We start from the raw sequence: 27,059 nt of genomic DNA on the forward strand, positions 1-27,059 counted from the left end.
TCCCAGCTTTAAGTGATTCAGATACCGGTTTGTTGGCAGAATCCATTAAACATCACGCCGATTTATCAGCAAAGTCATCCAAGTGCACGGAAAAAGAATTGGATGAATGACGACGCACGTAGCCTACGTCAAGGTCCAAGTTAAAGGAGGTTGCCAAATTTACTAGGGATGTTCATTTCAGTAAATTTTCCCAAGCTTGTTAACCAAACGTTAACTGATTTTGATATTAAATTTAGGGCTGTCAAAAGATTAATCGCGATTAATCGCATACAAAATAAAAGTTTGTTTTTGCATAATATATGGGTGTGTAATTATTTTGTATATATAAATACACACACATGCATATGTGCATTTAAGAAACATTTACAGTTATATATATTTTTTTTCGCCGATTTTTTATATATTTTATTTTATATATAAATGTAAAAATATATACATTTCTTAAATGTATGTGTGCGTTTAAATATACATAATAATTACACACAATAAACACGGAAATATATTATGCAAACAAAAACTTTTATTTTGTATGCGATTAATCGCGATTAATCTTTTGACAGCCCTAATTAAACTGCAATTGAGTAAAAAATACAAACAATACAAACATTTTATTAAATTTAAACATGCAAACAGCAATAGAACCAGGATTCATACATTTTCACGCAACTTTACATTATTAAAAAGTACGCGATCAGTCCACAGATAAATTTTCAAAGAGGGCGGATCTTCTCTTTTTTTATCTACCACAGTGGCCATTTCTAAAGCAGGACACTTTCAAAAAAATTGAGTTTTGCGTCTTCTTTCTCCGATTGCGCAAAAAGAGAGATGTTTATGGTCAGGGTCTAAAACATATGCGATTAGCGAAGGTTTGTCCTTTTGAGCGTGCGCGAGATGGACCGCGACATTTTGAGCACAAATGTGCATCTCCGTGCAGCTTTAAAACCATACTCAAGCACAGACACAAATGATTTCTTGTACAAATTATTACTTTACCAGACCGTCAGGGCAGCTATAATTTACGTAATTTACAGGACATTCAAAGATTAAGGATATAAAAGTGGCAAAATGTCTGTAGGCACGTGTCGATATGCACAGAGTGTTAAATATTTTTTCTTAAACTGATAATATTAATCTGTGATAAATTATTACCTTCGGGTAACCGGTCAATATGAACATCTCCAATTTTGACCATATTTAATTCACCTTTATTCAGAAAGTACAGTGAAGAGTGACTAAAGACTTTTTTTAGAAGTAAAGATTTTTGCTTGTACTTAGAGGGTTTTGCTGGGAAAGTCAAATTTGTTGAATATCAAATGAAGTGATGTTTGTGAAAATAAGGCATTTCAATTACTGACTAATAACCTTTTAATTGCCAGTGAAATTTGTGTGTTTCTGGTGATCAAATTTACAAGCTTAACTCTTTCCCCGCCATCGACGAGTTATCTCGGCACGTAAGAGAAAACATTTTCCTGCCAATGACGCTTTCCTGACAAAATTTACGGTAATCTGCATAGTGCTGCCTCACGATTAGTCGCGACTAATCGTTTGCAGAATAAAAGTTTTTGTTTATATAATATATGTGTGTGTACTGTGTATAATAATTATGTATATATAAATACACAAACATACATGTATAATTTAATATATATATATATATATATATATATATATATATATATATATATATATATATATATATATATATATTTATATAATAAATACTTATATTTATATAAAAATATAAACATGTATATACACATGCAAATGTTTCTTAATTATATACATGTGTGCGTGTATACAGAATTATTATACACAGTACACCCACATATATTATGTAAAAAAAAACTTTTTTTCTGCAAATGATTAGTCGCGACTAATCGTGAGACAGCACTAAATCTGTATCACTAGATGGCACTCTAACCCAATTTATAAGAACGAATTTAACAACATTTTAAACTCCATCTATGTTTTGATCATCGTTCTGAATCTGATCTCTAACAAAATTACTTTACAAAAATGCAATTATTTCAGCTTTTTGCTAAAAATTTGTATTAAAAAAAAACTAGCATTGATAAACCTGTGATGGTTTTCTGTGACGGGAAAGAAACGTAATAATGATAACACATTAACCCCAGGGGATCTTATGAAAAACTTTACATTATTTTACTCAAAGTCAACGAAAATCGAGCAGGACCAAAACATTTTACAGCTGATCGCTGGGGAAAACGTTAAGCGACGACGTCAAGTATAACCGCAGCAATGACAGTGTTCTTAATATGACAAAGTAAGTGTTTTGATTAATGACATTAATGTTTATATTTTTAATTAGTGTGTATAACTAGTCAACTAAATGAATATAACATGGCAAAGATGAATGCACATTTATATAGGCTATTGATTCAATAGATTTATAGCATTTTGAATAAAAACTTGTCATGGATTTATTGCATTTTGTGGAAAAAATAATCCGTTTTTATAATAAATCTTTGAAAATCAAGTTATGGATTTGAATTTTGTATGTTTTTATAACCTAAAGATGCTATGTGAAAGTTTGTAACAGAAAATAGTGGTTTTCATCTTGTCACTTTCTTGGTATAGAAAACACGTTTTTACCAAAATTTGTCAAAATGGATTTATTGCGTTTTGGAACCAAACTCTTCAAATGAAGATAGAATAAAAGTTTGAAAGCAGAGGATCTGTTCTTTTATTTGCTATATTTGTAGGTTTATATATTTATAGAAGAAAAATTTCCTGGAAAGCATTTTGTGAAAATCACTTTTTTTTAAAAATTCTGGTGGGGAATGACTTAACATATTTTAGTACGAATCCCTAAAAATGCAAAGCTACCAAAGATCATATAGAAATAAGCATTGCATTTAACATAATCTGACTTATCTACTTCAAATGAGTGAGAAATGATGTAGAGCGCTCTTGATTTTCTCCACTTGCTTGTTATTAGTGGTGTTTGCTAAGGGGTGTGGGCGCTGCGCTTTTGTGAACGATACCTCCAACTGTGCGGCTTTATAAACAGATTGCTATTACTTCCCTAAGCATGTTTCACCAGGCGGACGATAAAACCCCACTTAATCATTTAATTATTTAAAGACCTGAACATTTTTTTAAGTTACTGTATGTTTTTGGCCTTAACTGCTTCATTTTGAGAATGCAGTGTAGGGGATGACAGGAAATAAAGCAAGGATTCAAACTTGAGCCGCTACTACGCAATATGTCGGCATGCAGCCAACCAGGCCATTGGCACAGAGAAGACTAAAACATTTAGAGACTCAAGACATCCATGTGGGCTTCTTTGAGATTAACCAGTAAGTATCCACACCCTGGCAAAAACCCACAATACACTAACATGGTGATGAAGGCTCTGCACAGACAAAAGCTAACCTTTAATAATTTAAAATAATAAAAAATCACATTTTCATTCAAGCTAACATAAATATAGTTTTTCAGCATTTTTTAAATGCACAATTGTTCATGTTAATTCATTGTGCATTAACTAAAGTTAACAACTTTTGATTAAAAAAATTTTTTTTGGTGCATTTAACATGAACTAAAATTAATAAATGCTGTAGACGTATTGTTCATTGTTAGCTAATGCATTAACTTATGCTAATGCGTGTTAACAAATACAACCGCACCGTAAAGTGTAGCCGTTGTTTTTAATATAACATTGCACAATCAAATTGTTGATCTTTGGCTTTCTGTCTTAATCCACCTATGGGTAGTGAATGCTTGAATTTATCTGGAGGTGTATGATAAGACTCACAATATGAAGACTTTATTCCACTCTGGATTCAGCGTCTTATAGACGGTGTGCGTCTGCAGACGGTCATTACTCAGCTCTGCTACACAAAATGGATCGCTCTTTCCTGAAACACAATAACACGTTTATCACTGTTTACCTTACGCAGATGATATCAGCAGCAAAAACAATTGGACTTTTAAAGGGATAGCTCACCCAAACGTGAAAATTCTGCCAATTTTACGTTTCCCTCGTGTTGTTGCACACTTGTATAAATTTCTTTCACATGAAAATACAGTAATTAAAAAAAAATCTGATTGGGGCACCATTCACTTCCATGGTAAAATGTTTTCTTACTATGGAAGTCAATGGTGCCCCATATCTGCTTATTGTTATTTTTCATCAGAACAAAGACATTAATACATGTTTGTAACAATATGAGAGTGAATAAATGATGAAAGTATTTTCATTTTTGGGTGAACTATCCCTTTAAACTATAAAAATACATTTTATAAAAAATAAATCTGCTTCAAATTGGGGACTATAGGACAAAAAAGAAAATTAGCCCGTTTGGCATGTTTACATGAATCTGAAATTTTTGTATGATGGACTTAAGTGTCTGTGTTAATTAATGTGCACTATCTCTTTAAAAAAAAGAAAGAAAATAAATAAGTGATGGAGTTGTTGTGATATACCGAATAATAGCGCACATGCAAAATAACAGGTTTAAATATTTCACAATCATATTCTCTCACAAATAATTGTTTTACGTTTACATTTACGCATTTTTTATCTGTATATTTTTGGTATGTGTCTTAACACATGACCTTTTGCGCTGCTAACACAATACTATACCACCGAGCTATACATAATAAATATAACTAATTATTAATTCAATCATTTTATTGCTCAATACTTTGTGTGTTTATAATGCAACTACACAACTTCCCCATTAATGCTGTTTGTTTAAAAACTTTGCATATATATATATAAACAGATGTCTGGATATTTTAAACACATACTAGTAAAACATCTAGGTTAACTGTTTCACTTGACTGATTTAATATTTTTAGATGGCAATAAAAGTAATCTCAGTTCCCTTTTACTCGGTTTGCTTATGTAAATAGAAACCGCATAATTTTAAACATTTCCCCACATTTAAATTCATTACACACACTTTCTCACCACAATCACGGTGCGTAAAACAGAAAACAAAGTCTCATGTGAGCTGATGCTGCGGATCAGATGGAAAAATGTAGTAAAGTTTGAAAGGTCTTCATTGAAGACTACTGCATTCCTCCAACTAGAGAGAAAAAAGTGTGTGTGCTTCTTTTAAGCTTTTGTCCGTCCACCATGGTGGCTACCAGAAGAACCGTGAAATCAGAACCCATGAGGTGGGCAAGTCCAAAGAAAACCTACAAAAACTATATGAATTAATAATAATATAGCGGCGAGGGGGCTCTCCTCCGGCCTTTCAGACGGTCATCTCTCCATCAAACTCTTTTAGCGGAGAGACTGAGGCATAAACCACAACAAAACATTCAGAAAACTGCCGGAAAGCCTGAATACATTGCAGATATGTGAGGGTGTTTAACATGATATTTTACATCAGAAGTGTTCAGTGCGACGCTCAAACATCAGATTATATATTTATTTATTTATTTATATTAGTTACATCATTTGTTTTGTGTTATAATATATGATAAAATAATAAATAAAAATTTTCAAAATCCTATTTTCTGGATTTCAATGGTCGTAAGTAGTTACAATGCAATTTTTACTTATTTTTTATCTTGTTTTCTAGTAAATGTATCTAAAAATTATTAAATCAAGTTAATTTACTGAGTGACCCAAGAGATTAAGTAAATAAATATTAAAATCACGTGAGTTTATGCTGAAATCAAATAAAATAAACTTAACTGAAGTTCCCACTTCATTTAATACATTTTTCTGACCCCACCGTCAGATATTTGTGACACTGGAGCACATGTTTTTGGCTCATTTTTGCCTTTATTAGATAGATAGTATATTAGGAGAGGACAGGAAAGCATTGGGTGGAGAGAGGGATACGGGATCGGCAAAGGACCTCGAGCCGGGATTCGAACTCGGGTTGCCGAAAGTGCATATGCGCCGTATGTTGGAGCACTGCCCACTACACAATCGGCTTCAACAAGGGTACATTTTTTGATGTATACGTCATCTGAAAGCTAAAAAATACGCTTTTAATGATGTATGGTTTGTTAGTAAAGGACAATATTTGGTCGAGATATAACTATTTGAAAATTTGGATTCTGAGGATGCAAAAAAATATTTTTAAAGTTGTCCAAAGTCCTTAGCAACACATATTAAAAATAAATATATTTTTTAATATATTTACATAGGAAGTTTTAAAAAATATCTTGACTTTGGACCTATGCAATGTTTTTTGGCTATTGCTACAAATATACACATGCAACTTAGTTGGGGTCACATTTTTTAAATATGCCTGATTGCATGAAAACAAGACTTAATATCATGGGTTATTTTGCTTATCGAGTGAATTGATCTCAATTTAAGAATTGTTAGATATTTACAGTATGATGGAAATAAAACGTAAATTTTTGCAGTAAGTGGAACAGGAAGTGACAGAATAGCAACAATCTGAATTATTACCCGTGACATCAGCGGCCATCAGCCCCTCTGCCCTCAAGATCTTCACCTGCACGATTCCCACATCCTTCAAGTTAAAAAACGACTTCAGAAGACTCTAAAAAAAAAAAAATCAAACAAGACACAAACATTTAGCACACATGCATCGCATCTCATCTGCCGGGTGGCAACACATCCACACGTCTCTGACAGCTCAATCTGACCATGAACTTTCTTTAATCTCGCATCACAGTCTGCGAGCAGTTTTGCAACCACGACATTGCTAGAAAAACGCCAAGTCAGATTATCTGGTGGCTCTCACGAATACATCTTCATTATGCAGCTGTTATGAAAAAAGGTCTGTCTGTTTCTGTAAGCGGTTCACTGACCGGCCCTCCAGGGACCGAGGCCAAAACAAAGACAAGCTGTGAATAGAGATGAGAGACAGCTTTGAAGGAAGAGATGTCTCTCTCTTTCTCTCTGGGTAACTCATAAATTCAACCCCCAATATTACCGAGACCACGGGTGCTTCTCAATCCTCAAATTGATGCTTCCTGATTTTATCAGATGTCAATTCTTTAATTGCACCGTGAGGAGGCGAGGATCAAGGAGTGAGGAGGTTTTCCTGAGCGAGGATACACAAGTGTTTTATCGACTAAACCTGACGCATGCATAAATTCTCCTCCCCCTTCACATCATCGCCTCTTAAGATTAATGGCACATTTCACATACATTTTAATGCGTTTTTAAGTACGTATTTTATTTTAATCTGGGGCTATGTTTGACTTTATTTCATTGTTTAATATTTTTTGTGTTTAATGCACTTGATATTTAATAATAGAGAATGAACTTAATACAGAAAGTGTAGGTGTCGTGCTTCGATTTTTCATCATTCCCTCGCATCCCAAGATGGTGGAGCTAAGATACAAAGAAATGAAGCGAGGAAAGGAAACAAGAATGGACAAATAAGAATTGAGAAGCGCCCCGTATTAATGCTGCAGTGGACTGTGGTCATCTTACGCCCCCTTTTGGTCATTAAAGTGTACGGCACGGCAAAGCATTATCAAGACATTCAATCAACAAGCATTTCTTATTCAAGTCAGTTAGAAATTAGGTATTATTTGGCTTTACGTTTATAAAAAACAAAGTAACCAATTCAAAGAAAATTTGACACAAACTGCCTGCCTGGGTAGTAAGCAATGATATACAACAAAGAAGTCTTGCAAACAAATGCGAGTACTTAATGCTTATAACTGAGGCTGGATTTGGCTTTAACTCACTTCAGAATAATAAAAAAAGGTTATGGGGGTCGGTTTAACAGGCGAGGTTTAAATTAAGCCAGGATTAGGCCTTAAGTAAATTATGATATTTAGGGGGCTTGTGCACCATGGCGTTTACGCCGGAGTTCGGCATATGTTTTAAATCGTTTCCAATGGAAGCGCTGCGCTTTTCAATAATGGAGTTTATTTTCTGCGTTTGCCACTGAGCGCCCAAAGTTGAAAAAATGTAAAATTTTGTGTGAAACGCTTAGCTCGTCAATGTCACTTTTCACTCAGCCATCCAATCACAGTGGAGGTGGGCGGGACAAATACCACAACAACCAACCGGCGCATCATACAATGACTGGTAAACAAAACAGAAGCAACAAAGCACTTAGCTAAAAAAACGCTGGTAAGCGCCTACAGTCGCATGACGTTTCAGTCGCGTAAACGCTTTAGTGTACACTTCCGTGTTTTAATGTATTCCCAAGTTAACCCATATCGCACGCGTGGGTGTGGCTTGCGTTTTCCACTGTGCTTTGATTGGATATAGAAAAGTAGGCGTTATATTTAGAAATGGAACTGGCATAATGGAACGTACACACCAAATGTGTATTCAACGTTTTGCGCGAGTAGATTACATACAAAGTCAACGCAAAGACGTGAATAGATGCGACTGCGAATGAAGCGAATTGGGCAACCCAACTGCCACAAAAACACGCAATTCGCCTCAAACACGTCTTCGTGCAAGTTGAAAATATTAAACCCGAGCGAAAAATCCGCATGACACAAAGTTAAATCCCACGAGTACTCTAAAGCAGTGGTTTTCAAACTGGGGGCCGGGGCCCCCACGGGGGCCGCGAGATGGTGCCAGGGGGGCCCCAGTTTTATGACATTTTATAAAATACATTCATTTATCATGAATTCTGTGTAATTAAACCTAAAAAATAATAAGCCAACTAACCAACAGCACTACTAGGTATAATTTTATGTTTTGTTTAGTTAAAATATAACATTTTAAAACTGTTTTTGTTATAAATTTTCTTCCGGGGGGCCGCGAAAAAATGCACTGTACACAAGGGGGCCGCACGCTGAAAAAGTTTGGGAACCACTGCTCTAAAGCAAGGAACACAATGCTTCACATTTGGTGTGTACGCAGCATAACCATGGGTTCACACCAGCCGCGTTTGAGGCGTCAAATTCGCGTCTACTGCGACTCCGCTTGCTTCCTGTAATCACGTCACTACTAGAGGAGCAAGCTCCTGATTGGTTAACACGGCGCGCGTTTTTTCGCCAAAGTTGCAATTTTTCAACTTGCGCATTTGCCATGGCAATGCTCAATTCGCGCCACTCGCTCAAACTACACGCGCGAATGAGGCGGAATCGCGTCTACCTCGCCATGCTAAACACCTCATTTGCGCCGCGAGCCCTTCAGATGTGCGTCAACACGTCTTCACATTGACTTAACATTGAAATCACTCGCGCTTGACGCCTCTACCGCGGCTGGTGTGAAAGCAGCATAAGACTGATCAAGTCGTCTAGATGACGTCACCAGAAAATGATCTCTATAAGACGGCGAAAGTACATTTTCAAAGTTTATGATTTTTGGTTTAATTCGGACTTCAGTGCAATTTGTTTTCAGTTAAGTTCAAACATGCATTTTAGTTTGGGACTAGGTTTAAGTCATGTCTGCGAAACCGATCCTAAAGGCGTTTAGATGAATCCGTTTAAAAATGTGACTGGATGAGAGTACGAGAGATGCTGAATGTGGCCCAGAGGTTTTCAAAGAGGTTTTAAAAATGATGAACGTTTAGTTTGACAGGAAACAAATGCTATTAGTTTGCAATATTTGCCACACAGTGTCAAAAACTTTTTTCATCATTTTCAAACACAGTGGTTTGCAACATATGTGACCATGAACAACAAAACCAGTCATAAGTCACACGGGTATATTTGTAGCAATAGCCAACAATACATTGTATGGGTCAAAATTATACTTTTTTTGCCAAAAATCATTAAGATAGAAAGTAAAGACCATGTTCCATGGAGATATTTTGTATATTTCCTACCGTAATTATATAAAAAATGTGTTTATCATTAATAACATGTGTTGCTAATGACTTCATTTGGACAAATATAAAAGGGATTTTCTAAATATATTGTTGGCACCCCCATATTTTCAAATAGTTGTATCTCGGGCAAATATTGTCCTTTCTTATCAAACCATACATCAAATGAATTTATTCAGTTTTTAGATGATGCATCTCAAATTTCAATTAAAAAAAATCTACCCTTATGACTGGTTTTATGGCCGTCAGACTTACATATCTATTAATAATCTCCTGGCGTTCTTCTGCGTCACCCAGCATGTTAACAGACAGGTCAGAAACCGAGACGGCGGCAGTGGCCGTGAGAGTCACCAGCAGAAACAGTCGTCCTTTATTCTCCTCCAACTCAACGTCCAGCTTGTGCGTCTTCTCTCTGCTCAATTTGGACAGATCCACCTGACACTGGCCGATGAAGTCATCTCTCCTGCCAATGTCTTTGTCCCATACAGAGATCTCCAGGATTCCCCCCTCCTCGTCTAACAGATGAAGATCAAACTGTTCTCTCCATTGAGGGTTGAGAGTTTTAGGAATGGTCTGTTTTTATGGGAAAGAAGTGTCAGGATTGGCATGGGTATTTGCTGACTGGAAATACTGTAAACGCTGATGTGTCCATGGTGGCATCAATGTTGCTGCTGAATGTACATATTCTTATAAAACCGATAATTCCAGATCTAAAAGCCTATTGAATTGGCTTTGTTTGACATTGTTGTAAAAAATCCCCTAGAGAAAGCACTCGATACTGTTTTATAATGCTACTAACAATAAGGCAAATGAACTACACAGAGAGACAAAGAAACATAAAAATATATACAGTAGAAACAGACATAAATGTATTAAGAAACAACACGATGAAAATTGATAAAAGAGTCAGACAAGAGATAAACAGACAGAGAGAGAGATACAGATAGAAAGACAGACAGACAGAAATAGACAGAAACAGTAGAGAAATGGACAGAAAGAGTCGGACAGAAAGACAGACATACAAATAAATAGATAGATACAGTAGAATAATGGACAGAAACAGACAGACAGACAGACAAAAATAGACAGATAGGCAGACATATAAAGAAATAGACGGATACAGTGTAGAAATGGACAGACAGACAGACAAAGAGACAGACATACATAAAGACAGACTGACAGACAGACAGACAAACAGACAGAGAGACAGACAAAGAAATAGACAGATAAGGGGAAACAAGGGAGAGAAAGATAAACAGACAGAGAGACAGACAAAGAAATAGACACAGTAGCGAAATGGACAGAAAGAGACAGACAGACAGGACGAGAAGTAGACATATAAAGAAATAGACGGATACATTGAAGAAAGGGACAGACAGACAGACAGACAGACAGACAAACAAACAAACAGACAAACAAAGAAATAGACAGATATAGTAGAGAAATGGACAGCAAAAAACAGACAGAAAGTCAGATATAGACAGACAGGCAGACATAAAGAAATAGACAGATACAGTGAAGAAAGGGACAGAAAGATAGACAGACAGAGAGTCAGATAAAGAAATAGACACAGTAGCGTAATGGACAGAAAAAGACAGACAGACAGACAGAAAGACAGACAGGAAGAGAAGTAGACATATAACGTAATAGAAAGATACAGTGAAGAAAGTGACAGAAAGATAGACAGACAGAAATACAGAAAGACTGAAAAAGAAATAGACACAGTATGGAAATGGACAGAAAGAGACAAACAGACAGACAGACAGACAGACAGACAAGCGGACGGACAGACAAATAAAGAGAAATAGACAGAAAGAGACAGACAGACAGGAAGAGAAGTAGACATATAACGAAATAGACAGATACAATGAAGAATGGGACAGACAGACAGACAAAAAGACAGAAAGACACACAAAGAAATAGACAGATATAGTAGAAAAATGCACAGCAACAAAGAGACAGAAAGACAGACATATAAAGAAATAGACAGATTCAGTGAAGAAAGAGACAGACAGACAGACAGACAGACAGAAAGCATACAAGAATAGATAGATACAGTAGAGAAATGGACAGAAACAGACAGACAGAAAGAGATAGATAGACAGACAGGCAGACATACAAAGAAATAGACAAATACATTGGAGAAAGATAGACAGACAAAGAAATAGAAACAGTAGAGAAATGGACAGAAAGAGACAGGCAGACGGACAGACAGACAGACAGACAACGAGACAGACAAAGAAATAGACACAGTAGCGAAATGGACAGACAGACAAACAGACAGACGGACGGACGGACGGACGGACAGACGGACAGACAGACAGAGAGACAAATAAAGAGAAATGGACAGAAAAAGACAGACAGAAATAGACAGATACAGTGAAGAAAGGGACAGAAAAAGACAGAGACAGACAGACAGGCAGGCAGGCATAAATGGACAGAGAAATCAAGAGAAGAAAACTGAAAGAGACAGACAGTAGAGACATAGACAGAATGAGACAGTCAGACAGACAGACAGACATAAATGGACAGATAAATAAAGAGAAATGGACAGAAAGAGACAAACCGAAAAAAATAGACAAATACAGTGAGGAGCTGGACAGAAAGAGACAGACAGACAGACAGACATACATACATAAAGAAACAGAGAGATACAGTAGAGAAATGGACAGAAAGAGACAAACAGAGACAGACAGACAGACAGACATAAAGAAACAGACAGATACAGTAGAGAAATGGACAGAAAGAGACAGACAGACATAAATGGACAGAGAAATAAAGAGAAATGGACAGAAAGTGACAAACAGAAAAAAATAGACAAATACAGTGGAGAGCTGGACAGAAAGAGACAGACAGACAGACATAAAGAAACAGAGAGATACAGTAGAGAAATGGACAGAAAGAGACAAACAGAGATAGACAGATAGACAAACAGACACATACAGTAGAGAAATTGACAAAAAAAGACAGTCAGACAGGCATAAATGGGCAGAGAAATAAAGAGAAATGGACAGAAATGGACAGAAAAAGACAGACAGACAGACATAAAGAAACAGACAGATACAGTAGAGAAATGGACAGAAAGAGACAGACAGAGACAGACAGACAGACACATACAGTAGAGAAATTGACAAAAAAGACAGTCAGACAGGCATAAATGGGCAGAGAAATAAAGAGAAATGGACAGAAAAAGACAGACAGACAGACAGACATAAAGAAACAGACAGATACAGTAGAGAAATGGACAGAAAGAGACAGACAGACATAAATGGACAGAGAAATAAAGAGAAATGGACAGAAAGTGACAAACAGAAAAAAATAGACAAATACAGTGGAGAGCTGGACAGAAAGAGACAGACAGACAGACATAAAGAAACAGAGAGATACAGTAGAGAAATGGACAGAAAGAGACAAACAGAGATAGACAGATAGACAAACAGACACATACAGTAGAGAAATTGACAAAAAAAGACAGTCAGACAGGCATAAATGGGCAGAGAAATAAAGAGAAATGGACAGAAATGGACAGAAAAAGACAGACAGACAGACATAAAGAAACAGACAGATACAGTAGAGAAATGGACAGAAAGAGACAGACAGAGACAGACAGACAGACACATACAGTAGAGAAATTGACAAAAAAGACAGTCAGACAGGCATAAATGGGCAGAGAAATAAAGAGAAATGGACAGAAAAAGACAGACAGACAGACAGACATAAAGAAACAGACAGATACAGTAGAGAAATGGACAGAAAGAGACAGACAGACATAAATGGACAGAGAAATAAAGAGAAATGGACAGAAAGTGACAAACAGAAAAAAATAGACAAATACAGTGGAGAGCTGGACAGAAAGAGACAGACAGACAGACATAAAGAAAAAGAGAGATACAGTAGAGAAATGGACAGAAAGAGACAAACAGAGATAGACAGATAGACAAACAGACACATACAGTAGAGAAATTGACAAAAAAAGACAGTCAGACAGGCATAAATGGGCAGAGAAATAAAGAGAAATGGACAGAAATGGACAGAAAAAGACAGACAGACAGACATAAAGAAACAGACAGATACAGTAGAGAAATGGACAGAAAGAGACAGACAGAGACAGACAGACAGACAGACAGACACATACAGTAGAGAAATTGACAAAAAAGACAGTCAGACAGGCATAAATGGGCAGAGAAATAAAGAGAAATGGACAGAAAAAGACAGACAGACAGACAGACATAAAGAAACAGACAGATACAGTAGAGAAATGGACAGAAAGAGACAGACAGACATAAATGGACAGAGAAATAAAGAGAAATGGACAGAAAGTGACAAACAGAAAAAAATAGACAAATACAGTGGAGAGCTGGACAGAAAGAGACAGACAGACAGACATAAAGAAAAAGAGAGATACAGTAGAGAAATGGACAGAAAGAGACAAACAGAGATAGACAGATAGACAAACAGACACATACAGTAGAGAAATTGACAAAAAAAGACAGTCAGACAGGCATAAATGGGCAGAGAAATAAAGAGAAATGGACAGAAATGGACAGAAAAAGACAGACAGACAGACATAAAGAAACAGACAGATACAGTAGAGAAATGGACAGAAAGAGACAGACAGAGACAGACAGACAGACACATACAGTAGAGAAATTGACAAAAAAGACAGTCAGACAGGCATAAATGGGCAGAGAAATAAAGAGAAATGGACAGAAAAAGACAGACAGACAGACAGACAGACAGACATAAAGAAACAGACAGATACAGTAGAGAAATGGACAGAAAGAGACAGACAGACATAAATGGACAGAGAAATAAAGAGAAATGGACAGAAAGTGACAAACAGAAAAAAATAGACAAATACAGTGGAGAGCTGGACAGAAAGAGACAGACAGACAGACATAAAGAAAAAGAGAGATACAGTAGAGAAATGGACAGAAAGAGACAAACAGAGACAGATAGATAGACAGACAGACACATACAGTAGAGAAATTGACAAAAAAGACAGTCAGTCAGACAGACAGACATACTGTACAAAGATAAACAGACAGAGAGACAGACAGACAGACAGAGAGAAAGACATAAAGTAAAGAAATGTAAAGAAAGAGGCAGACAGACATTTTGACAGACACGTTTGAACTTGACAGGCATTCATACTTTGCTCTTGTACTTCTGATGGTTAAGTCTGAATTTGACGTAAGGGTCACTGAGGCCGTTCTGGTCCATAGGGATGAGGTCACGACCCTCAATGAGGCTGATGCTGACGATGCCTCGCCACAGCTGAGACTTTCTGTGAAACTCTGGCGAGCGAAAACTCTGTTGCTGTCAAACACACATCACATCACATTAACACTTCACAAACTCCTCACACTAGAACCACACGTTTTCCAACAAGACAATCCAGACTTTTAATCAGATTAACAGGATGTCAGAACAGTGTACTGTTGCTATGGTTACAGATTCTGTAAAATACGACTTTAGTTCGTGACCATGTTGGGAGATTTCAGTAGCTTGTATCTGAAAAAAATGTACAAATATAAATCACACAAATAAATCACACCCTTGTCATAGCGATTCTCAATAAATAAAGGCGTAAACGGACCAAAAAGCATTTAAACGGATTCGCATAGACAATGCACGATTGAATCACAAAAGCATAAAACATAAATATCTGCAGATATGTGTGATATCCACCGGCCCACCATCGTGAAAGATAAATGACTGCAGGATTTATTTGAGATGAACATCACGCTCTGACCAGACCGCTGCAAGTTTGGACATTTAGTGCACTCAGTCGGGTTTAAAATACGCTCAAAAACTCATCATTAAATCATCTATCCATCAGTCTAATAGCTCTTGTAGGCAGGACTCAGTTAAAGTTCACAAATCAAGGACTTGGTAAACACAAATGGGTCTACACCAGCTGAGGAGCAGATACTGACACCTTACTACTCAGTTTCCAGCTTAACCTCAGTAACATAGACATAAAACAACATAGAGCAGGTCAGATGCGTTACTGTAAAAACAATAACCTAAGAAACTGAGATTAAGACGGGGACAAGACTACTTTGTATGGTAATATAAATCTCACACTCGGGTGTGATGAGTATCAGGCTTTCCTTTCTGCTGGTGGTATAAGGTGTGAATTTTGAGGTGTAATTTGCTCAAGACAGTACAGTCGCTTTCTAACGTCTAAAATTTGATTTACATGACAACGGTTTTGCTACAAAACAACAACGTTAATAACAGATCATGCAAAAATGACTAAAGACACTTTATTGTGCATGGCAGACCAGTAGATGGCGATGTTACTTCGTAAAGAAACATCACACGCCTGCGCACATTCGCATACTTGTACATAGTGATAAATCTAAACATTTAAGATGGCAAAAGCATTAAACAACTTTATTTAGACGGACAATGAGGTAGGTGGTGATGACTATAACGCAGCAAAATTTTGTAAACTTTTTTGGAAAGGCGTTAATAAACTTGAAAAGCACAAACACAGTCCTGCGGGATTATTAGGTACTTGCGCATAACCTCACTGTTTTCACAGATCTGCATTTATGTCATTACATGGAAATTATAACATTGCTTTCAAAAGTTTGCTTTTTTGGGACGCAATAATGACACTGAAAGTTTTGGTTTAAAATGTTACGTAAATGGTTCCTTAAATTCAAAGTCATCTTATGCATTACGCAACTCAGATTATTACCAAACCAACACGGTTTCTTACAGACAGTTGCAAGCTTTGTCCCAATTAGCATGCCATTGGATTTTATAAATACTAGATTTTATTTTTATTTAGTTTTGTAATTTGTTTTTTACTTCAGTTTAGTTTTAGTTTTTTTTTGTGGTGCATACCCAGCTTGGTAGCACTTTATTTTACAGTACGTGTACTTACCTTGTACATATATGGTAAATATCTTGTACTTGCAGATAAATGTGTGGTACTTACTTTTGAGTATCTACATGGTAATTAAATGGTATCATGACTGTACTTACTAGTGGTACATTCTTGGGTGTTATTATGTAACTTTAGATAAGTACTGGGTAAATACCAGATACATACTTATAGTGTATGTATACTGTAACTAACAAGAAACACTATTGTACTTACAAATGAATATACAATATGAATATAAATATTTAGTACTTACATGTAAGTGTGGGTTAATGACAGGTACTTATAGTGTACATATATGATAACTAATAACAAATACTACTGTACTTACAAAATGTATGTACACGGTAAGTGTGTAGTACATAAAGGCCAGTGTACGTTAATGACAGCACATATATTGTATGTATACTGAACTAACGAAAAACATTTCTGTACTTACAAATTCTATATACACGGTAAGTGTGTAGTACTTACAGGTCAGTGTAAGTAAATGAAAGGTACTTATAGTGACGTATATGATAACTAATAACAAACAGTACTGATGTGCCATTTTTGAACTCAGTATCTTTGTCCATTATTGTACTCTTTTAACCCAACCATTAAACCGTACGCATTACCTGCTGGGTACATTTACTAGTAGGTCCATAGTAACTGCATGGAAACAGGACTGTAAAATAAAGTGTTGCATTTTACACAGTTATTACACAGGAGCTACCACCTAAGGTTTAACATAATATACATATGCCACTGTGAGGCAACCCCAACTATTGAATATTGTACGCATTACCTACTGGGTACATTCACTAGTAGGTCCATAGTAACTGCATGGAAACTGGACTGTAAAATAAAGTGCTACATATTACACAGTTATTACATAGGACCTACCACCTTAGATATAGCATAGTACACATATGCCACTGTGAGTTATATTAACTAGTAAATCATAACAAATAATGCATTGTTGCCTAAACTTATATTGTACATTCATTTGTAAGTACAGTAGTGTTTCTTTTTAGTATACAGAATACGTACACTATAAATATGTATTTGGTATTACCCAGTACTTATCTAGAGTTACATAATAATGACCAAGTATGTACTACTGGTAAGTACAGTAATGATACCATTTAATAACCATGTAGATACTCTAAAGTAAGTACCACACATTTGTCTGTAAGTACAAACTATTTACCATATATGTACAATGTAAGTATACGTACTGTAAAATAAAGTGCTACCAGCATTACTTTTACATTACTTTTAGTATTGTTTTAGTCTATAATACCATGGTACATGAATGGAGACACGGTGGTGGTCAAAAGTTAACATACACCTTGCCAAAACTGGAGATTCGCTAACACGAGTCCCTCCGCTTTCAACTGCAGATACAACATTATTTAAAATACGAAAACAAAAAGTTTATTTTCTAAATTTTATTTAGTTTTTGTTTATACTTTTTATTTTGTTAAATAAAAATGTTAAAAAAGTTTTTTACAAATAGTTTCAGTTTTCGCTATATTTTTTGTTTAAAATTAGGCATGCATGATGATTAATCGCGATTAATCTATAGCAGAATAAAAGTTTTTAGTTACATCATAACTGTGTAAGTGTGTATAATAACTTTGTATAGATAAATACGCACACATAAGCATGTATATTTTTAAAAAAATGTTTACATGTGTATATATATTTGTATATTATATATAATTTATATTATACATAAATACTTAAAATATAAATATATATTTTTTCTTAAAATTATACACGCATGTGTGCATATTTATATGTGCCTAATTATTATATAAAGTTTACACACATATGTAAACATAAACTTTTATTCTGCTATAGATTAATTGCGATTAATCGTTATGCATCCCATTTACAATAATAACTCTCATACTATCTTTGCATTATGGATATTGCACACAGTGTGTACTATATACCGAGCACAACTTCTGTTACTTTCCAACAAAAAAACGAAACTTCACGAGCGCCTCATAGTTTAGTGAGTCGAAACGTCTTGAGTGCTCTCCGTGAAATATATTCATAAACATGTCAAACTGAGATCTGAATCAGAATTCATCTTCTCCATGCTTTGCTTTAAACATGCAATGTGTCGAACCGTAAAGAAATAAAAGGCACATTTATCTGGAAAACTGCTCTCTTACTGTCTGTCTGAGGATCTCTTTATCCACCGTGCCTCTTGGGAACAATGTAACCACCAGCTCCAAAGAGCCCAGATCCTGATCTCGACTGTGAGGATCCTGAAGGTCCAACCGAACATCAAGAGGTCTGCAGGAAAGCATAAAAATGTGAGCCCTCAAGTAATACTATTGTCATGAATCTGAGCTTACCCCAAGTATGTAAATATGTAAACACCTGCAAAGCTCCAAAGATTCAAGATACAGGTATGCTGAGCCCATAAAGTCATCCTGAAGGCCAAAGTCATAATCAAACACCTGCAACAAAGAAATGGAGGCTGTATACAAACTGCAGACTTCTAGTACAAGTTTATGAAGTCAACATTCAACACTGTGGGATGTTTACTCCTTATATATAATAGTAGTAATGCATTATTTACCTTGATATATAGAGGCTCTTGTAAATTCTCTACTATTAAGCAAACTCGTTCATCCCAAACCGGGTTAAGGTTCTTGTGGATTGTTTTACTACGGAAAACTTCTTTACTGGCAATTTTGAATTTCACATATGGGTCACTTGTTCCTAAAACATAAAAAACAACATCACAACACCACGTAAGCAAGATTAAAATAAAGATGCAATCCGTCACTTTGCCTCTATGGACGGTTTTAGCAGTAACAACATAAACAAGTGGCTTTCGTGGTCAACATGTAACTTCTGGTAAACTCCGCTAAGAAGAATAAATAACAACAAAGTACTTTAAACGTAGTCTGTGTATATAAAAAGCAAAATAAACAACACATAGATTACCTAGGAAACCAAAACATTTGTTATTTTCGACGAGGTATTTTTTTAAGAGTTCAGTTTAGCAACTAGTCAGACCATTAAAAAAAACGTAAAGTTCGAACCAGATGCGTATCACATCACCGCACATGCGTCAGATGAAACTGTCTATATCGCATGTTTGAAATATAAAATCGCAAGGTACTTTACGTAGGTTGAGTCAAATGATATCAAACGATTCTTCTGTGAAATCGTACATGACGCTTAAATTGTAAATGTATTATTATAAATATACTGTTGCACATTGCTTTAAGATTGTTTATGTACTTGTTTAAAAAAAATCAAGAAAAATTTTACAGATTGCAGCTTTAATTCTTGCTTTTACAAATTACAAAAATAAATTTTTTAGTGAAGCTCCACCCCTGATTGTGATCTCATTTATTAAGCCGCTTGTGATTACAAAAAACACGATCTTTTCAATCGAATCTTGTATTAACCTGAAGGGATATATTTTGCGTTGACAACTGGCTAGATGTAAAGTAACCCACATATTACAATAATTAAACACCGAATATTGATTTGAAATATTAGCTCATTTGTAGGGGTGTAACGATAAATCGTACACTGCAAAAATGATTTTCAAGAAAAAAAATTCTTAGTATTTTTATCTTGTTTTCAGTAGAAATATCTAGAAAAAAATTCAATGAAAAATTTGCTTACCCCATTGGCAGATTTTTTTGCTTGTTTTATGCCCAAAATCACTTAAATTTTATATTTTTGTTCTAAAAACTAGACTTATTTTCTTGGGTCGTTTTGCTCATCAAGAAAAAGCATCTTAATTTAAGAATTTTTAGATATTTTTACAGAAAACAAGACAAAAATACTAAGAATTTTTTTTCTTCAAATAAATTTTTGCATTGTACTATTTGCTTGTTATGCTTCTCAATAAATTATGTTGAAATGCCGCTACATCCAAAAGCCAGAGGGCGCTCTCGAGCAAAAAACTCAATATGCGCCGCAGAAAAAATGCCTTTAAAGGCGGGGTGTGTGATTTATTAAAAACACTTTGAAAAAGGGAGTCGGGCCGAGTACCAAAACACACTTGTAGCCAATCAGCAGTAAGGGGCGTGTCTACTAAGCGACATCGTTGCCTGGGTTGCGTATGTGTGGGGCGGGTCTATCACATGAAAAGGTCCAAATTCTATTGGGGTAGGGGCGTGTTTGTTTAGGTGATTTCAAATGTCAACATTGGCTTTCAAAGATCATGCACTCCGCCTTTAAAGTCGCTATGAAACGGAAGTAGCGATTGCCTTTTTTTCCACGTGGTGATGTATATCCGAATTAAACTGGCTTCGGAAATGAAAAAAGGAAGGGATGGATTTGAATTGTCTATTGAGATCTGATTGGATCGTTTGAAGTTGTGTTGTGTTGATAATTGCTATTCACAACAATCTTCTCACAAACCCCGCCCACCTGCCATACCATATGACCGGAAGTAAAGAGAGATCATTTTGAGGAGGGGAGGAGATTTGTGATTTTGATTAAAGATTATGGATTTTTTTTAAATAATGAAGCTCACAGATAAGTCCTTTGTAAATATACAACATTACAAAACAAATTACAGTTTTTTATTTTATTTTATTTTATTTTTTTCATATTTATATCGCTGCTCTTTAAACCTTTTAGTTATTTTTATGATAACAAAGAATATTTGTTATAGTGTTGCTTTTAAAATGCATGTTGTAAACGACTCAGTGATTTTAGATTGATAAGGACTATAGTACATGAAAGAGCAGTGCATAATATCGCCTTTGTGATTCAGAATAGATATCGGACAGGTATATGGACGTGTCATGATTTATCGTTACGCCCCTAATTTATTCAAACCTGGCATAAAAGCGAGGTAACAACCAGTAAGCAGTACCGGTGGTCAAGATAGTAGTGTGTTATCAGTTTTAGCGGTTGTTATCAGGTGATAACAGACCTCTAAATGTCACCGCTGACCAATCAAAATCCAGTACTTCAAAGAGGCGTGCAACAATTATGATCCTGCCTTTGAGTCATTTTACTTTTTTTTGTTACATAAAATCATAATCTGGTGAAAATATTGGGGATGTAACGATAAATCGGGTGTCCCATTAAAAAATGTCTGTCTAAAATCGACTTTGCAATCACAAGGCTGCGATTCTTTGTTTCATGCACAGCTTGTGTGTGTACTACGGCGTTTTGGTCAGTAAGAAGTCCTTATTAATCTAAAATCATTATAAGTCGGAGTCGTTATGTGCATTTAAAAAAGCACTTGTTAAACAAAATCATTCAAAGTATTCTTTATTATCATGAAAATACCTGAAACAATCTGAAGGACAGCCATATAAATATTCTTATAGACATTTCCTTAATGGTACTACTTCTGTGGCACAAAGTGAGTTTCTGCACGAGAGCGCCCTCTGGCTTTTGGATGTGGCCGTAATTCATTCAAATTCATTCATTGAGAAAACGCGCATTTGCACGATTAATCGTTACAGCCCTAGAAATATAACCTTGATCTCATTAATATTGACCGGGTAAGGTCAAAACCTTAATCTCTTAAATAGATCATGAGACTTAAGCATGGATTTCACAGACAGGGTCACAATCAATAGTAACATGTCGACATCAGAAGACTTGTAATGAATCAAAGATGCAAATCTTACCGCCTCTGTCTCGAATGGCCAGATTATTTCCTCTTTTCAACACAATATCCAGCTGGTACATTGTTGAGATGGGCATTGATGGTTGTGTGTTGGCACTGTCCGCTGCGTTGCTACCCTGCAGAAAACACAGCCACTGAACCTTACTGTATATATATACTGCATAAAAATGAACGGGGGAAAAAACAGGCAACTCTAATTGATTGGCTGGTTTACCGCAGCTTTCTGGAGTCAGAATTGAGAGCTGCAATATTAGATTACAGAGGAGTCATACATCTCAAACTATGAGAACTAAGCTAAAATTGGACATCGGATGTGAGATGTTGCTTTTGTGATGGTGATGAATCAGAGTTTAAAAAGCAACCAAAGGGTCAAATACAACCCTCTTGAACAAATTCTTCATCTGGTTATGTGCCAAATCATACTGCATTTATGCATTTGCCAGATGCTTCATCCAAGTTACTTGCAATGCATTAAAATGCATGCATTTTATTTTATATCTCAGTGTGGGATCGAACCCGTAATCTTTTTCACTGCTATAACACAATGCTCTACCAACAAAGCTACAGTCCATCGAAAAATGAAAATTTAAAGGAATAGTTCACCCAAAAATGAAACTTTGACATATCCACTGTTGGTGCACGCAGCGAAAATGTCATTGCAGAGTGGGCGATCATGCGTGCTGACAGCGCAAGGACCTATTTTGCATGGCAGACACATCAAGTATAAGCTTTGTGTGCTGCTCCACATCCAAAAATGATCGACCTGAACCCATATTAGTTACTTACTTTTCACCCATCCTCTGGCAGATGTGTTGACCTGCACACAATGTCAAAATGTCCATCTTTGCATATATTCACAGAAATTACATATATTTGCTTAAGATTTCCTTGTGCTGTGTGTAAGCTAGTGTGCAACAACATTATACCATTGTAAAGACAAATACCATGACTGAGAAAACATTTAGGTGAGATTATTTTAAAAAGTTGGGTCTAAAAATGACCCAATGTGTCAGAATGATGTAAACTTTAGAGAGAGACGCGCTAATGTCTCTCATACTGTAGTCCATTAACATACATTTGGCGAATAAAGAAATGAAGAGTTTGGTTCCAAAACGCAATAAATCCATTTTGACAAATTTTGGTAAAAACGTGTTTTCTATACCAAGAAAGTGACAAGATGAAAACCACTATTTTCTGTTACAAACTTTCACATAGCATCTTTAGGTTATAAAAACATAAAAAATTCAAATCCATAAGTTGATTTTCAAAGATTTATTATAAAAACGGATTATTTTTTCCACAAAATGCAATAAATCGATGACAAGTTTTTATTCAAAATGCTATAAATCTATTGAATCAATAGCCTATATAAATGTGCATTCATCTTTGCCATGTTATATTCATTTAGTTGACTAGTTGTACACACTAATGAAAAATATAAACATTAATGTCATTAATCAAAACACTTACTTTGTCATATTAAGAACCCTGTCATTGCGGTTACTTAACGTCTTCGCTTAACGTCTTTCACAGAGATCAGCTGTAAAATGTTTTTGGTCCTGCTCGATTTTCGTTAACTTGGAGTAAAATTATGGAAAGTTTTTCATAAGATCCTCTGGGGTCAATGTGTTAGCATGAGAAGCTTGATGCTGTCGGGAGAACAAGCACCCGTCTCCCGAGTGCCTCTCAGGGAAATTATTAGATGTTGATGGCTTACGTTTCTTTCCCATCACAGAAAACCATCACAGGTTTAGCGATGCAATTAAAGTATTATTTTGTTTTGTTTGTTGATCACAAAGTACAAAGTAGATGAGGAAAACTAGGACTCCGTGTACTCAGCGCAACGCCATTGTTTGTTTACATTGCGTGAATGGTGCGCTGTAGGATTTATTGCGTTCTGTAAAAAAGGGGGAGTGGCGTTTATCGCATTTTGGGAAAAAAGGCAGAAAAGATGACAGAATAACACGGCGGATATTGGATTTTGCGTAAAATTAAGAATTTACTTTTAACTACTGACCTGATATAATACTGATTTTGGCAGTAACTCATTTTTTTCAAAAATGGCGTTTATCGCGTTTTGGAACCAAACTCTTCAAATGAAAAACAACGTAATGTTTTTATGTGGAACGACTATCCTGCGCTGTTTGGGATTTGCCCTCGGCCTTTGTGTGCGCGCGCGTTTAAGTGCCCTCAATAGTGCACATACGAGAGAGTATCTGGATCTAATGCTAATTTCACACCTTATTAATGTACAACTTTGTTCTTTTTTTATAAATGTTTGCAATTTTTTTATTCGTTATTAGATTTTTCCCACCCCTTTTTTGCTGATCCAAAAAATAATCTGACCCGTGCCTCAAAAACTGTAATGTTATCCGAACCGTGAGTTTTGTGATCCGTCACACATCCCTACTAAAGTTAGTACAGTGATATCCATAAATCGAATTGTACTAATAATTGGCATAATAACTTTGGCATAAAAAAATATTTTTTTTAAATTAAGATGCTGCTTCTTAATAAACAAAACGACCCAAGAAAATAAGTCTAGTTTTTAGACCAAAAATATCACATTTAAGTGCTTTTGTGCATAAAACAAGCAAAACAATCTGCCAATGGGGTAGGTAAAAAAATCGTGAACATTTTTCTTAAACACTAAATTCAAGAAAAATTCAAGAAAAATTTGCTTACCCCATTGACAAAACTTCCATGATTTTAACTCTTTAATTGCCAAGCTCATAAGTGGTGTCACTGATTTGCGGGGGGAAAAAACACACAAATTGACTGATTTTCAATATAAAAAGTGACTGTGGACTGGAACTCCATATAACTCAATGTACAAACCAGAAATAAAGCTCTGATTTTTGCACAGGCATAGTAAAGGGTTAATGGTGCCACATGGTAATCAACAGTAAAAACGACAAATTTTATGTCTTAGCAAAAGGAAAAAACACCAACAATCAAAAATGCATGATTATATAGTGTCATGGCTTTGCAATCAAAAAATTGTTGTTATAATGCAAGTCAATGGTGCAAAAAAAACCCATAAACAACTAATTAGGGAGAAAAAAATAAAAACTGATGCTGCACAAAAACTAAAAATGCAAAGCCAATGTTTTTACCAATCTTTGAGGAGCCCAAGACTGTGAAAAAGGTTAAGAAAAATCCAGTCCACAATTACTTTTTATATTGAAAATTGGTAATTTTTTGTGGTTTTTTTTTCATCAAATCACTGACACCACTTATGAACTTGGTAATTAAAGAGTTAAAATCATGGACATTTTTAAGCATTTGGTAGTTTTGATCAGTACTGATGGTGATTAACAGATTTATGAAAAAAATTGGAAAAAATATTCATCTGATATATTTTTACAGCCTTTTAATTTAGTGGCTTTTTTGTACACAAACAACCCGAAAGGGTAGTTCATTTGCCCACAGTATATTATTGAGGTTTTTTATTTTAAAGCATTTTCTCAAAATATATGTGGGTGATTCTCACGAACCCATTGAAACACCACGGCACTAATGATTTTAGCTTTAAAATGTGTAATATAGTAACATTAAAAAGCATCAAAATTAACACAATACTGTGTTCTACCTTGCACAATGTGTGATTTCAACATAAGAATTTATAATTGTAAATTTTATCTCATTTTCTGCTGAAATTCTCATTACCGCAATTTGTCCAGCTGTGTTTGAACATGCGTTATGTTGTAATTTAATCAAATTAACACAAAAATATTAAGAAAAAAATAAATGGATGTTTTGCTAGACTACTTTAGATGACAGAAAAAATATTTACTGAATATTCATGTACAATAATAATGAAGAAAAATTAGGAAAATGATGTGTCCATGCCTGATGTCGTCATCCTCCGCAACACTTTTTGAGAACAGTTTAAGCACACATACAGAATTTTAATAAAGTTTGATTTTGAGTGACCAAGCACATGGACCAGTTACTTCAAGATGGCTACCAGGTAAGATCATTTTTTTACAGTTAATTTGAAATATTGTCTTGTCAGAATGCTTACACGACATTTTGATTATCATTACCGCAACAGATGCTTATTAAATGTTAATTTAATTAATAGAAGCATAATACTTTGATTTTAAATGCATGTGCAGAATCTCCAAATTATGTTCTTTCAGGTTTGTCATGTCATTTTGAAAATATGTCAGTGTTGATGTTTTCTGACTGTTGCGGTAATGAGATTTTTTAGGACTAATTTTCTAAATTATGTTACAAAAAGTGTTAAATGATAAGTAAAAGTTTTTAAATTAATTTTCCCATTTACTCCAGACTTTGTTTTTCAATGTCTGGTGGGAAAAAAAGTAAATTTAAGCAATTTTTACATTTTCATGCTTGACATTTTTAAAACCAAGTTTTCGTGAGAATCACCCATGTAAATAGAAGATTTGTCACCAAATATCATTCCATTATCGATCCAAGTATCGGCCGATATATCGGCCTCTGCAATATATTGGCCTATCACTAGTTCTTAAGAACAAAGAAGTGAAATATCCCTTTAATAGCATCATAAAGAAGGACCTCTTTAAAATGCTCTTCATAATATTTGATCTAACCATTAACAGGACTGGGAAGCATCTGAATCAGCAGATATATCATCACTCACATGCCGTTAACAGCCAAATGCTGCGTTGTGTAAGTGATCTCAGTAGGGATTAATTTAAAGTGTTGACTACATGTAATCATCCCGACGGCTCTGACGTGCGCAAGCCCTTACAAACAGAAACAACACATACACCTCAAACAATCAGTGCATCACCTGAATGCAGAATTCAGCTGATGTTTAATCAAAGCACTTACAAGGACT

General features: G+C 35.3%; 1 protein-coding gene across 1 annotated transcript in view; it reads right to left on the reverse strand.

Annotated features, from left to right (window-relative positions):
- Positions 1 to 27,059, reverse strand: part of mctp1b (multiple C2 domains, transmembrane 1b) — a 49,658-nt gene that overhangs the window by 15,345 nt on the left and 7,254 nt on the right. The window contains exons 2-9 of the mRNA XM_055207668.2: positions 22,230 to 22,344; positions 19,193 to 19,335; positions 18,991 to 19,070; positions 18,780 to 18,903; positions 14,865 to 15,029; positions 9,966 to 10,283; positions 6,407 to 6,500; positions 3,779 to 3,881 (exon numbers count right to left, since the gene is read on the reverse strand). Of these exons, the coding sequence (XP_055063643.1) occupies positions 3,779 to 3,881; positions 6,407 to 6,500; positions 9,966 to 10,283; positions 14,865 to 15,029; positions 18,780 to 18,903; positions 18,991 to 19,070; positions 19,193 to 19,335; positions 22,230 to 22,344 (1,142 nt within the window). The remainder of the gene's footprint in view (positions 1 to 3,778; positions 3,882 to 6,406; positions 6,501 to 9,965; positions 10,284 to 14,864; positions 15,030 to 18,779; positions 18,904 to 18,990; positions 19,071 to 19,192; positions 19,336 to 22,229; positions 22,345 to 27,059) is intronic.

This window comes from Misgurnus anguillicaudatus, chromosome 12, assembly GCF_027580225.2.
Source record: "Misgurnus anguillicaudatus chromosome 12, ASM2758022v2, whole genome shotgun sequence".
NCBI classification, from domain to species: domain Eukaryota; kingdom Metazoa; phylum Chordata; class Actinopteri; order Cypriniformes; family Cobitidae; genus Misgurnus; species Misgurnus anguillicaudatus.